Consider the following 15,283-nt stretch of genomic DNA (forward strand, 5'->3'; position numbering starts at 1 on the left):
TGTGTGTGTGTGTGTGTGCAGATGCATATGATGGTTAAACCAGGCAGCAAGATCACTTCTGTGGGAGAATGAGATGGGCTAGCCTGCTGCATTCTAGACAGGCAGCCTAGCCCTCAGCGTTGACTGTGCATTGTGCATCCCCAGCAGAGGCTCGGCTGGCAGCACCAAACCTTCAGAGTATGGTCACAAACCATAAAATCCACAATCCCACTGCCCCAGGCCCTTCTCACAACCTGGTTCTGTAGCACATTTGGGTATCTATGTCACAGGTCTACACAGACAGTGGAAGGTTGGTCAAGCCAGGCATTCAGACTGTGCCAGGAATTATTGTATTGGATGATTCTTGGTTACATTCACCAAATCCCAATGAAGACCCCAGCAACAGTGTCCTTTCTTCCCCACAGCGACCGTGGTAAGCAATACAGAAGCCCCATGTCCCTGGTGACGGTACATTTCTGCAGGGTTACATGGTGTGTCCCATGGTGACATTAACAGACCCCTTCTGGGGAGGCTGGGGTATGGCGCCCTCCTCTGGCTGTGCGGTCTTACCATCTGTCATCAAGGGCTAAAGAAAAGCCACCCTCCACCCTAAGCTGGGGAGCCCGAGGCAATTACCTGTGATTGATAGCAGTAAATATGAAACCGCATGTACCTCATCTGGGAGGCTCGGAATCAACGGCACACTGTTAGCAGAGGAGATGAATGGAACCCAAGATAACCTTGGCAAATTAGACATATGTTAGCATGGAGCTTTGTCAGTAAGCAGGCTATAAATTACAGACATATTGTAAGTCCATAAACTCTTCTAATGAATTGAATGGCGGTGGTAATCCAGCGCGGAGCATACTGCTGGACCTTCCTCAGAAGTTAGCCCTGGGGCCTCTAGCAGGCAGCCAGCTGATACATTGTTAAGTAGTCGCTAATACTTCTTCAGAGAGCTTGGGCCACAAGACAAAACGGACAACTTCTTGGTACTTTCTGCATTTTTAGAAACCAAAGGGCCCGTGTGCGATTCCATTATTCCATAGTTGTTGAGGGGCCTCCTCAGGACACAGTCAACATCAGTATTCTCCTTTCTCTGACCCCTCCGGTTGACCCTGTCAGTGCACGGAAGCCCAGCTCCTGTGAGCTGTGCATTTCAAGGTGGACACCGTGGAGGGTGTGGGCAGGGAGGGGGCTATAGCCAAAGGCTCTGTACCCCAAACCAGGAATGGAGCTGTAATTGCTCACACGGGCGCTACCCATGGTATCACACTGTAGCAGTGAAGTGAATCTATAAACATGCAAGACGTAACTCCGATGCTTTCCGTTCCTCTCTGACAGAGGGAGGACGCAGTGGCAGTTGGAGCAATTCCCCCAATCCACTACACGCCCTCGTTTACTTGTGTGGAGTAATAACTGACAACTCAGGGTTGCCCAAAAGCAAACTTTAAATTCAAATGGGGACACTAATGGTGACATATCATTATGTGAACTATGTTGACACAGTAAAAAACATTCTCTGGTTCTTATTCAGATGGAGGAAAAGCAAGCCAGAGCCTACGGATATGTAATTGTCATATAACACAGGTGTACCTGCTGGTACTAGGGTTAGAAAACCAGACTTTGCAAATGAATTGCACCTTGTACATATGTTTCCTGTTTTAAAGGGTCTGCTAAGTGTGGGTGTAAACGGTAACATCACGCACTTGTTTGCCGGCTGCTGCAGACCTCTCTGCCTGCCGTAGAGCCACAGCTCACGGTTCCTAATTGATATTTGGCAGCTGCAGGTTTGACAAGGCAGATCTGAAAGACAATTTTCTCTGGTTATAGATGAAGGCATTTAGAAAAATCACCGTTGAAATGAACCACGGTGCTTCCGATGCCAATGGGAAGACGAGTAACAGTGATCTGGTCTTACCCAGTCCGCTTCTACCTCTGGGATGATCTTCGGGGACTTCGAAGGACATGCCCTGAAACAGCCCAATTCAGTAATTCACACACTGTAAGCATTGGAAAAATTGGAGCGATTTACTTTTTAAAAAATCTTATCTAAGAGCTATGAATAAGAGACTGAGTGTCGAGCCCTAAGTCTTCTCACTGCCTTAAGCGCAGGAAACGTAGATAAAAAGGAAGAGGGAGGAATGTAAGACCAGGAGAATGGGCATTGCGCCCCTAGGATTCTTAGAAGCATAGGCAAGTAAAGTTGAAAGGTCACCACCAGGGACTGAGCCCATGGCTCAAAAGGTAAAGTATTTGCTGAGCAAGCATGAAGACCAGAGTTTGATCCCCCAAACCCATGTAAAAGTCCAGTGCACATAGGTAACCCAGTGCTGGAAGGGGCTGGAAGATCTCTGGAGCTCAGGTGGCCAGCCAGCCTAGCAAATCAGTGAGCTCCTGGTTCAGAAAGAGACTTTGAGGAAGACACTCAACGTTAACTTCTGTCCCCATGTGTACACGTGTGGTGTGCACATACATAAACACATACACAGACAACTCCTCTACGCACACACAAAGAGATCACGGCCAAGACTTATAACCTCTTCGTTAACAGACCACTGTGATCAGACTTTGGTTATCTTGTGAACTTCACTGGTTAGAGACGTGGTACCTGCCCTTTGTTCTCTGGTGGCACTCGGAGTATTTAGCAGGCAACCCTCTGCCAGCCAGGGGCTCTACGTACCCCACGCTCAAGGCAGAGAGGAATGGGGCATCGCTCCTGTCCTCTGGAAACTTGGAGGCTAGATGGTATTGGCATTTTTGTCTCTGACTTGGGAAACTGGCAGAGAAGCGGCCATGGCTAGCTGGTCCTGAGGTCCTTACCAGCATGGACCTTGACCTGCAATGTGATTCACAGACCACAACCCCAAGACTCTAATCCAAGGGCCTACAGAGGCTATGCTCTCCTCTGAGCCAGCATTCCAGCATTCCGGGCAAGGGATGTCCATCAGGTGTCTCCAAGGACCGTCTGTATCAATCTTGCTAGCACAATACAGATGCTTCTCAGTGGTAGACAAGGGGACTCATTTCTGAACATGGCTCCCCCGGTCTGAGGCAGGACCACAGCATCCAGACATCCCTTCCTAGCCGGTAACCTGTCCGGCATCACTGCATTCAGGACCACGTCGAGTCATTGCTCACTCCACAGCACAGAGATGCGCTGGAGGTGAGACTGGGTCCTCCTACAGGCCATCCTGGGCTATCCATGTCCTGACTACCCTGCTGTGGCTGTAGAGACACTTCCTCTGCCTTCTTCTACATGCTGGTCCCTGGGGCACGCTCAAGCCAAAGCAGGCAGGACAGGAAGTCCCTTTGACACTCCAACCCCATCTTGTCTCCTTATCTCTTTGGTGTTCCTCACACATGACATCATCTATTGAGTGTGGCCCATGGGGCTCCTAACAGTAAGCCCTCATGCCCAGACCACGCTGGCCTTGAGCTGTCACCAAACATTGTGGTAGCACTTCACAGCCCGCTCCCCTGTACTTGGCAGCTTGGACCCATAAAATGGGTCCATATTACCAACACAACAGGCCCACCTGCCCTGTACTTGGATAGACTCAGGAAGGAGGAGAACATGATCCACGCTCTTTCACTCTCCTTACATGGGTGCTTCAGACATATCAGATTTTACAGCTCTTAATAATGACATACTTCTGCCTCTCACAGCCCTGGACTCAGCTCAGTGGTTCCTTCAGGAAGTGGTTAAGGATTCTTTGTTGACTGTCTGGGCCGAGCTGTAATGTCCTGCAGAGTGTCACCATCAATCAATCACCACCACTCTCCATCTGTCTAAAGGACAGAAGCATTTGCTCCTTGCGGTTCAGCACACGCTTGCTTGTTTGCATGCTTGGTCTCTGAGACCCTGTGAGCTGTGGATTGCAAGAATGTGGGCTGCTGCTCAGGTGGACGAAGTAGGAACGTTCTCCAGAGACCTAGTGGATCTGGCCTCTCCCTGCCACAAGCCCCAAAGAGGCTGCAGCTGGTAACCAAGCATGCTTCTCTGCCCTCAGATTCTCCCACTCGATCCCAGGAGGGTGTCTGCTGTGACACTATGATGAGCCTGCAAACCAGGGGGAATCTGAAAAGTTCGAGGTGTTGACCACAAGTTTAAGGATGTGTCCACCACCCCTTAATGGGGACCCCACCTATGCAAAGATCAGTGGCTTCTCAAAGAGCAAAAGGCCAAGGGAATGGGGGTAGGGTGGAGGATGGGGGGGTAGCTCAAGGGCTTGGAGAGTGGACCTTCCTCAGACCCCTGCAGCACCTGCCACATCCACAGGGCACTTAGAATTATTGGAGGAGTGGCTCACACATCAGAGGAGGCTGAGAAACGCTCTGGGCCAGTGGATTTGTGCTGAGTCTGCTGGTGATCTGAGCAGCCTCCTCACACCCGAGATAGCAACAGGGATACCAGCAATGTGTCTCAGGTAGTGAGTGCCTGGAGCTGCTAGTCCTCCCTCCGAATGAGACTCTGGGCAACACGCTGCTCACATCAGCCAAAGGTGAGTTTTCCTTCTCTGTTTCCATAGAGCTTTGATGAGTAGTTTAAACAGCCCCTAAACTTCTAGCCTGTAAATGAAGACAAGTTGGTCCATTCTTCCTTCAAAATATTGCAGAAGCAGTTAATCACTTAGGGAAACCACAGCCCGGTCATGAAAGGCCACCCGTGGCAGTAGATCTGAAATATGGATGGCCCCACTGCTGTGTGTGTAGACATTGCATGTCTCCATACGCGGCCTCCTGAGGGTTCCCTCCATCCATCCGTCGGTGTGCAAAAATACAGTCTGTGAGTCACTCCTTCAACACAGATAACATGGAGTGCCAGGGACATTCAGCAAGCATGGCCTACACTTGTTTAAATTATCATCTGTATGCCTGTGGCCATGCTGGATATTTGCACACTGGAATATGCGCTATTTTCAAATTAATTTTGCCATTGCATGTTGGAGTTAAATTCCCATGTTAATTTTAAGGTATTTTCAGGTATGCTGACTGGTGAACCATCTGTGACCTTCACTTCCGGTAAAGGGAGAGGACGACCTGCGTGAAGGACAGCAGTGCCTCTATTCGGGTTGCGGCCGGTGTGTTAGTGACTTTTCTGTTGCTGTGATAAAACACCATGGCCAAATCAACTTAAAAAACAAAGGATTTATTTAGACTTATGGTGCCAGGGAGATAAGAGGCCATCAGCACCACAGTAGGAAGTGTGGCAGCAGACATGCTTGATTGGCACAGTTGGGAGCTCACATCTTGAGCCAAAAGTAGGCTTACAGACCCGGGGCCCGGGCCCGGGCCGGGGCGCGAGAGAGAGAGAGAGCGAGAGAGAGAGAGAGAGAGACTTTCGAAACTCCAAGGCCTACCCCCAGCAAGGCCACACTCCTAAGCCTCACAGACAGCACCATGACCTGGAGACCAAATGTTCAAATGCCCAAGACATCTCATTTTCAAGCCATCTATCTGAAACCCACAGCTTTGGAGGGCAAGGGCTTGTCCTGTGCCACACTGAGGTACAGGTCTTCAGATGAGTAAAGAGGTACTCCAGATCTCTCCAGGAAACCCAGACTTCTGGTAACAAATGCACACGCAGCCCCTTAGCTGAAGCAATGAGACACCCACAACTCCTTCATGCACCAGCTTTCCCAGAGCTGTAAGCTCCTGTACTCCAATGCCATCGTACAAACAGCAAATACCCAGGGGTTTGACCTTTAGCATAAGGGTCTCAAGGACGGTATTCTTGGAGACAGGGAAGCAGAACCCACCAAGAGCCTATACCCGTTAAGCTGCAGAGCATCTGTCAGATGCTCCCTCATGGCCTGAGGATCACTGGCTCTGTGAGAGGGCACCAAGCTTGATGCTTCATCAGAATGCTCATTTCCCCCAAAGAATTAAAAACCTATTTCTGAAATTCATGTCGGGAAGGACTTTGAAATGCACATCTCTGGCTGTCTGGCTGGGGACAGTGTGTAAAGCAGGCCAGAGGGAAAGCATCTCTGGGGACCAGAGTGATCCCCAGACCAGGTGCACAGTGTCCGGTTTCTTCAAAGCTAGCACAGCAGCAGTCAACTGCTGGACAGCACTCAGTCACGGTCCTGGAGCAATGGTTCTCAACCTGTGGGTGGAAACCCCTTTGGGGATCAAATAACCCTTCCACAGGGCTCACATATCAGATACCCTGCCTATCAGATATTTCCATTATAATTCATAAGAGCAGCAAAATTACAAATCACAGTATGATTCATAACAGCAACGAAGTTACAGTTATGAAGTAGCAATGAAATAATTTTATGATTGGGGGTCACCGTAACATGAGGAACTGTATTAAGGGGTCACGGCACCAGGAAGCTTGAGAGGTCTAGAGGTACTGGGCACACAGAATGGCACATCATCATCGTGTGGAATTTGCATGGCAGAGAAAACATCTAAAAAGAGCTCAGATAAAACTGTGATGGAATTTAATTCCTTTCAAAGAAAAAAAAGATTTGAAAACTTTCAAATAAAGAAACAAACCTTTAAGCCAGTTTGAGTTTATATCCTTATATAATTTCTTTCCCTAGGGATAGGATCGTACGACCGAACCACACTGGCCATCTGCAGAGGACTCACACTTCAGAGCGCTTGCCCAGCAAGAGTCAGACCTGTGTTCCACCCGGTTCTAATGTAAAAAATGATGGCACTTTGAAGACCCAAATTAATTTTTTAAAATTGCATGCTATTACTCTAGATAAAGGTAGGTGGGGACGTGCAAGTAAAGATGCCTGGGCCTTTCCACTGTTAGATGAGGACAGCACACAAGCCCCCATAGTCTTGGGTTTCCTGTAGCCTCAGCATCCCCGGTCCTGCCCAGCTGTGCTCAGGAGCTAAGAGCAAGGCATGCACCCCAAGCTGTATGCCCAGGAGCTAAGACAGAGCATCCACCCCAGGCTCTATGCCCAGGAGCTAAGAACAGAGCATGCACCCCAGGCTGTATGCCCAGGAGCTAAGACAGAGCATGCACCCCAGGCTCTATGCCCAGGAGCTAAGAGCAGAGCATGGAAAGCACTGACACTTGGCCTTGGTCTGTATCCTGCTAAGCTTTGGGTACCCATGAGATCTTGAGATGAAATTAGCCTGGTGTTCCTCATTCCAGGGGGAGCCATCCAGCCCCACTGCTCTTGTCCTAATGGCTTCCTCTCTGCAAAGCCATCTCCGAGACATAGAATTAAATCTACTAGTGTAAATCGATGGAAAGGAAATCAAAACCGCAAGGCTGGGGTTCGTTTTACAAATCACCCCGTGCAAGACAGGTTTGCATGGAGCCCCTTGCTCACCTGGAGACTTTCAGCTCCACGTGACATGGTGAGGCACACCCATGGATAAAGGAGCCTTCGAGAGCAGAGGTTAGGGGCAAGGTTTATTACAATGGAATTATGGTTTAGTCTGCTCCCCTCCCAGAGTGACTAGACAGCGGAATGAGGAAACAGCCCCACTGAGTGCTCAATTTCAAATGGAGATGCTGGAGTAGTGCCTGCCCCCAGGGCCTCTTGCCACACACCTTTGTGTATGTGAGGTTTAGATACCCAGAGCCTTTAGCCCCACAAAGACAGTGAGATAGTCAAGAGACAACTGTGGAGGCTTAGAGTTGTGTGCCACAATGTTAGGAGCTAGCCCAAATCTGTGCACCAACCTCAGTAAGCCTGGGGGCGGGGGTTCTCAGGGTCTTGGGTTATCCTCTGCTTTCCCATCACTTCAGACCTTCCCATCCTCCACAACCCCCTCCATGGAAAGCCATTTCCTGAGTTAACTCATTTTTTGGTATTGAGGCTGATCCATTATGAGTTGCTACCCTTCCCCCAAAGCTTAAAATTTCTCCATTTTGTGTGTATGTGTGTGTGTGTAAATGTGTGTGGGTACCAGTGTGTGGGTGCATGCGAATATAGAGACCCAAAGTTGACATCAGGTGTCTCCTTCAGTTGCTCTCCACTTTATTTATTAAGGTAAGGTAATGGACTCTGAACCCAGAGTCCATTGACTCCATCTGGTCTACCTCTGCTTATCAAGTGTCCCACCTGGCCAGGATGACATGGGTTTCAGGGACCCGAACTGTAGTCGTCATCCAGACAAGACAGTGCTTTATCCACTGAGCCATATCTGCAGAAAGCATGTGACTTCACAGCTATTTCAAGCAAAGGGAGCAGTTTAATGCTGAGAGCCACCTGAGCCGATGAAAAAGGCCCCCCTCTGAGCCTCTGCGCTCCAAGGAGCTGTGTACTGTGTCGACATCTATGGTTGGTTCTGTGAACTGCAGAATCACTGCTGAGTTTGCACTCTAGCCTGGGCAGGCAGCTGTACCTCCTGGTACCTCTAGTCAGTCCTCTAGTCCCAAGGCTGCAGACTCTTCTTCTGCCCTGTTGTAGGAATAGAGGTTCCCTGGATGCAGTGAGAACCGATGGGTGGTTCTGGGTGTGATTTCAGGAGGAAGAGAGAACAAGACTGTTGCACCATCCTGGGAGGTTAGCCAGCAGGTTAGCTGATCCTACAAGGTCAGTCTCTGTTCACTATGAGGCATTATCGGCAGGCAGAACAAACTTTCCCAAGCTTCTCTATAGGACATTTGAGGAACTGGAAACAGCCTTTGACCAGTAAGGGGAAAGATTCTACCTCTTTCCTGTAACCTTGGAGTTGAATAAAATCACCTGAGGAGCAGAAAAGAGCTGGAGAGGGAATGTGAAAGAAACCAATATGCCAGGCAAGAAAGGATATGAAATGTACATTTGTGTGTGTGTGTGTGCCTGTGACATGCATGAATGCACATGTAAGTATGTACATACATGTGTAATCATATGTGCACATGTGTATATGTATTGTGAATGTGCGCACGCATGTGTGAATGCACATGTGTATACGTACATTATGTTCATGTGTGTGTACATGTATGTTCAAGTGTGTGCATATACATGCGTATGTGTATTGTGAACATGTGAGCTTGTGTGTATATGAATGAATGTGTCTGTCTGAGTCTCTCTGTGTGCGAGACAAATGACTGGCTCTCTATGTTTTGCAATGTAAGATGCTTTGAAAACTGTTCTTTCTTTGGGGTTGGGATCTTTGTTCCTTGAGAACTTCAGCAACCTTGGCATCTCTCTTACGATGATGTCAGGAAGAAAGACACATTATGTGTAAGGTGGAGGTCTATGTGTAACATAAAACTTTAGTCCCAGTTGACATACATACCTCAGTCAAAGTTCCCATCTGCTGGTGAGGCCCGGCCCATGGGGGCACACAGCTAGGCATCCCCTTGGCCCCACACATTTCCAGAACCTTTGTTCCGAGTTTTAAAGAACCCTGACTAATTCACTTCAGCAGAAAGCTAAGCCTACATTGTAAGGCTAAGTATAAAACAAGTGACGTTCTCAAAGGGGTGACAAAAATGAGCAGGGAAGGATCGTTAAGTGCTCGTTAGCTGCATGTTGTCACCTTAACTACGGGGTGTGACACCAATTTTCTCTTCTTTGTCATTTGCCAACACTATCCCCTTCACAGAACAGTCTGGCAACGAAAGGCAAGGCCCTCGGCAGCTGCTCACCCTCCTCTGCCCTGTGGAGGCCCCTGAGTTTTCCCTCCATGGCTATGAGCCCCAGGCTGGGTAGCCACCCTGGAGCAGTCACTGCCAGATCTGCTTGTCCAGGAAACCATTGCATGTTGGGAGAAAAAAAGCCCTCTGAAGGTTCTAAACTACAGTGTGAATTTAATATTTTTTTAAAATATTCTTTGGAGGGCTGGAGAGACGGCTCAGCAGCTAAGAACTGCTTGCTGCGCTTGTAGACGACCCAAATTTCTCTCTCAGCATCTACACTGGGCAGCTCACAGTCATGTGGCTATCTGGTACTCCAGGTCCAAGAGATCCCACCTGCTTCCACCCCCCTTGGGATCCTGATGTTTACGAACTCATCCAGGTTCACACACATATACATATTTTCAAAAAAAATATATTAAAATGTGCCACAGTAAGTGTGCACATATGTGTGTTCTTGTGAGTGCAAGTGCTCATATGTGTATGCATGCACACGTGCACGTGTGTGTATGTACACGTACGTATGTGTGGATAGGCCAGAGGTCAATACTGGGTGTAGGGTCTTAGGCAATTTTCACTTTTGTTTTTGTTTTGAGACAGGGTCTTTAACTGGGAGCTAGGGTTACCAGTTACAATAGGCTGGCTGGCCAGCAAGTCCTAGGGATCTGCCTGTCTCTGATCTTACCGTCCTTGAGATTAATTACAAGCTCCCACCACCACGCCCAGCTTTGTAAATGTGGGTTCTGGAGGACAACCTTCAGGCCCCTTTGCTTGCATGGCAGGCACTTTATCAGCTGAGCTGTTTCCACAGCCTTAACCCTTAGTCTCTCTTAGACCCAATAACTGGAGGCCTGGCATTCTGAGTCGATGTTGTAACCCCTAGAGGACATCTGAGGGGCCAGCGTGCTATGTCCTGCTCCCCACAGCTGTAGGGCTGGCAGGATGAAGCTCTGTCAGCCGAAGCTCTGAGTGAGCACTTTACCGTCAGCTGCTTGAACCCTGTTTCTCATTCTCATTAACAATGTTCTGAAAACACACACACACACACACACACACACACACACACATCAAAACAAACAAAACACAAAACTGGGGACTGGAGGATGGCTCAATCAGCTAAGCATTTGCAGCAAAAGCAGACAGACTGGAGTTCAGGTACCCCGGCAGTAAAAGGCAGCACCCCATGGCACTCCTCTATGGTCCCCGCATGGAGAAGCTGGGATAGGAGGCTCTGGAGGTCTCTGGCCTGTCTGGCCACAGCAGTGAGACTCAGGTGTAGTTAGAGACCCTGTCACATCAAAAAAAAGTAGAAAATAACTGAGAACACTTAGTGTCAGTTTCTGGCTTTCATATATATGTACGTGCATGTGCGCATGCTTACACACACACACACACACACACACACACAAATACATACAAGAAAACTACATTTAAACTCTGCGAATAGAACCTCTGAGGTAATGTTTCACAATCAGTTGTCTGAGTAAAGATTTGTGTGTATGTGCATGTGTTCCTTGTGTGTTTGTGTACATATGTGTGTACACGTGTATGGTAAGCCAGAGCACAACCTCAGGTGGTCCTGTCCCTCCTCGGGTCCTGTCCACTTTTTCTTTGAGTCAGCGCCTCTCACTAGAGGGGCCAGAGTGGCTGGCCAGTGATCCCCAGGGATCTGCCTGTCTCTGCCTCCTTCCCAGTGCTGAGACTGCAAGCATGAGCCAGCACATCCAGGGTTTGGTTTGCTGTTTTTAAGATGGGTTCTAAGAATGGAACCCGGATCTCCATGCAAAGCAAGCACTTACCCAAGGAGCCAAGTCCCAGCCCCTGAGTGAGTGCCTCTGACAGGTTTCCATCCACTCTGATCTCCCTCCCTCTCAGCTTTCCATGCTCACTAAATTCTCTCAACAGTGTCTTCCCTCTCAGCAGAACCTCCCTTGCACGACCGCTCTACTGTGTACTGCACACCCATGAGCTGTGTCCTGTGTTTTAGTGAAGGAAAGGCTGTAGTGATAGGCTACATGGCCTCTGGACCCAGAACTTGAACAAGGACACTCTAATGGTCACAGAGCAATGGCAGAAGCTATCAAACCTCACCCCTGGGATGTGTCCAGGTGGTGACTGCATTTGATTTTGCTAAAATTCTTTCTTACAGCATTATTGTATTCCTTATTTGAATTAAAAAAAAAAAACCAGTACCAACAGCACTGGATAGCATAGGCCTGACCACCGTGAGCGTGTCTGCGAGCTGCTGGGCTCAGTCTGAAACAGCTCCTACACTGGTAGCCCTGGGTGTCTGCCACAATGCATGATGATGGGTGGTGTTGAACTAGGGGAGAAACTGATCACTAATCTAACGTCCATCGAGATCAGTGGGAGCTCTGAGCCTGCCAGAACCATACTCCACGAATAAGTGAGCAAGTGAATGGATACGGAAAGGTTTTCCTCACTTAGCAAACCATTCCCTGTTGCTTCCCCCAGAAAAGCCACCCTCCTTGATGTTTCTGTCACCAAGTACAGGAGGCCTTAGAACAGGGAGCTTTCATGGTTGACTGAGGTCACACCCTCACTACAGAGGCCATGGGTTCCCCTGTGACCCTTCCTGGAGGGAATAGGCTGTTGGTTACAACCCCACAGTGACCCGGCAACATGGAGCAGTCCCTTCTTCCTGCCCCAGCGTCTTTGTGATGGCCCCACCTCTCCAGGATTCTTCTGCAAGGCTCCAGAACTCTCACTGACACCACGCATCATCCAGGGAGCTCTATTTAAAGCTCTCTAAAGACAAAAGTGAAGAAGACAATTATACAGATTGCAGGGACCAGGGGAAGGAGCTCCAGAGAAAGAGAAACTCGGAGCCAGTAACAATGTATCGCAAACAGCTCCGCAAATAACAGAGCAATTTCCAGCTAATAGGACGGAACACCTGAATCCATTCACATGCCTGATTAGACACCAACAACGCACACCCATAGAGGAAGATTATAAGTTGTAATATGTCTTCCCAGAAGCAGCGTCTTAACCACTGTTTGTATACTTCTCCAATTACATTCCTTTAATTCTTTCATTTAGAAAACAGTTTACATTATAATAGCCGGTGTCACTTGTTTTTAAAACAATTGGTTGTATGTATATTGCCAAATTATGGGTCTGTGGGATATTTTCATAAGTGAAAACAACACAAAGGGGCTTTGAGAAGGATCTTTGGGTGGGAGTCTGTGACTGAGGGCCTGCAATGTAACGGGCAGCCCTACGCACCCACGCTCGGCAGCCCAGCACTCACAAAGGGGCGCTGTGGAGCCACAGAGACCCCGCTGGGCTATGGACTTGCCTTGCCCATAATCCTCTTCTGGCAAGAACCAACCTTGAGAAACAGGTCATCCATGTCACCCAAGCTGAGAGATGACAATGGCCAGAGAGCATGAGAGTAGTTAAGTGAGCCCAGGCCTGATTCGAATGCCCCATGGAGGCACAGAGGCAGAGCCCATGGAGTTGAAGAGATGCCCAATGCTCTCAACACTGAGCCTTTCTACCCTGCAGTAGAAAGCATGGAGTCAGGTTAAAGAAGACACCGAGGCTCAGACTTAGTAACATGTCCAGACCGTTCATTGGAATTCCTGAGCCTGGAAGTAAATCAAGGAATCTGACCACTCAGCGGCCTTGACTACAACGAACATGGCTTGTCCAGAGAGCCCCTAGACTTGAGACATCTCCCTAGGTAACACTCTTAGCAGGGAGGAACTTCTATTGGAGGGAAACTGAGGCAGATGTCTGCTTTTCTCCCATGGGTACCATGCACAAAATGAACCTGAGTAAGCTTTAGAATGCACAGGGAAGCAGGAGGCAGGCTGTGATCCCTGGGAGCCATTGGTTTGCAAGGATGCTGTCCCCATGCCCACAGATCATGACCTGTAGCGGGGAACCTGGGTATTTTCTAAACTGGCATCCTTCTGTATGTCTATTGCTTGAATGCCCCATGGTAAGTACGTATTAAATTCTTTATTAAAACAACACACTGCTCCAAGGTGCTGTCAGTGATAAATGCCCGAAGTAAGGATGACTATTTTCTTCCTTCTTTTAACTTTTCTGAATTCACATATTTCCAAAAGTTAAAGCAATAAAGAAAAACCTGCTTGTTAAAAAATATAACCATGAGGTGAGAGAGACGGTTCTTTGGTTGAGAGCACTGGGTGTTTTCCCAGCACACCCTCTCTGTGAAGCTTCCTTGAGTCTGGCTGAGCCTATGACTTGTCTGGCTAGTGGGTTTAATGCATGAGACAGGAAGGACTTGTCTCCTCAGCAGTGACCAAGCTCAGTGAACCACCACAAGACAAGAACCAGACTGCAGCATGTCAGCTGCATGAAGCCACACTGCAGACAGTTCATCCCTGCAGAGCTAACCTTCAGTTACACATTAGTTGCTTTAGGGACCAGGTTTTGGGATGACCATACGGACTGACTTCTAGAGTGAACTGGCCCAGGTTTTCTGGAGCTTCTTCCGAGCCATCCCTGATCCTAAGTCTTCATGATCAACATAGGGGATCTGCTTCCATACCAGGTCTGGCATCTGACTTCCTAGATAGTTATACGGGTAGCAAGTGACAGCTGTACCACTGACCAGGCTTATCCACTGGCCGTGTCTGTCTTTGTCTCTGGTCATTCAAGTGAGTCACAGCCTGAAGAGGTGTGGAGCCACATGCCTGGATCCTATTCAGACACTTTCTTAAGTCATAGGGCTTAAGTCATGACGCATGTTAAGTCCCCAGGGCTGTGTGCCTTTATGGATGTCAGAAGAGCTACAATACTCTTCTCACTCTCTGAGGCTGACATCTACCACGAAAGCCTCACGCACCATCAGATCCCTACAACGCCCCACAGGGAAATGAACCCCACACAGTGCAGGACCCCAGCTCACTTCTGAACCATGTTCTCACAGGTCCACAACATAACACAAACACTCTAATGGGGAAGGAACCCAGGTCAGTGCCCTATGGTGATGTCACAGGTCCCCCACATTCCATGTATCCAGGAGTCCAAGGCTGGGGAAGCTGAAGACCTTTCAGGGAAGGGCCTCCTCCTGTAACTGGAGGGACCATGGCAGCGAATAGAAGAGTGGAGACCTTCTTATCTGTCTTCTTGCTGTGCTGCTGGCAAGGCACTGAGCTACAGCCAGTCAAGACAACTTCAGGTAGGTCCCGTGGACAGAAACCTCTGGCCCGGAAGCCGTAGAGGAAGCTATCTTCTTTGTGCTTCCTTTCTTCGTTGGAACTTGAGAAGGGAAAGGCTCTTCATCTTTGAATACCTCTCACACAGGAATGCTGGGGGACAGCCTCCCACATCACACACATAAGCTTTCTCTTAATGGAAATGTTCTGACTCAGCCCAAGGTAGAGGAATAGTGTCACAAACCTCCATGTGTCCCTCCTCCATTTTTACGGCTGCATGTTTCCCAACTTGTTTTTATACCTACATACGTTTGCATGTACCACACACATGTACATATATATAAAGACACACACATAAAGACATGTACACATACACACATTGATACACACACACCAAGTGCTCAAGTGCACACATGTCCTTCGGCATAACATTTAGCACTGCCCCAATGCCTTGCTACTCTCTGCAAAGTGGATAAAGCATATTTTTATACATCTGTTCTTGTCACACTAACAACATTAACACTGATACTTTATTGCATTTAATACCAGTGGAAGACACAGTATTCTTAGTGCTTGTTAATGATGGCCAAGTAGC

At 48.5% G+C, this 15,283-nt stretch overlaps 1 protein-coding gene across 2 annotated transcripts in view; it reads left to right on the forward strand.

Annotated features, from left to right (window-relative positions):
• The first annotated feature begins 14,551 nt into the window (after positions 1 to 14,551).
• Positions 14,552 to 15,283, forward strand: part of Spaca7 (sperm acrosome associated 7) — a 23,676-nt gene continuing 22,944 nt past the window's right edge. For both annotated transcript variants that reach the window (XM_028766273.1, XM_028766274.1), the window contains exon 1: positions 14,552 to 14,711. In XM_028766273.1, the coding sequence (XP_028622106.1) occupies positions 14,618 to 14,711 (94 nt within the window). In that variant the 5' untranslated portion in view covers positions 14,552 to 14,617. The remainder of the gene's footprint in view (positions 14,712 to 15,283) is intronic.

This window comes from Grammomys surdaster, unplaced genomic scaffold (assembly GCF_004785775.1).
Source record: "Grammomys surdaster isolate TR1022 unplaced genomic scaffold, NIH_TR_1.0 167, whole genome shotgun sequence".
NCBI lineage: Eukaryota > Metazoa > Chordata > Mammalia > Rodentia > Muridae > Grammomys > Grammomys surdaster.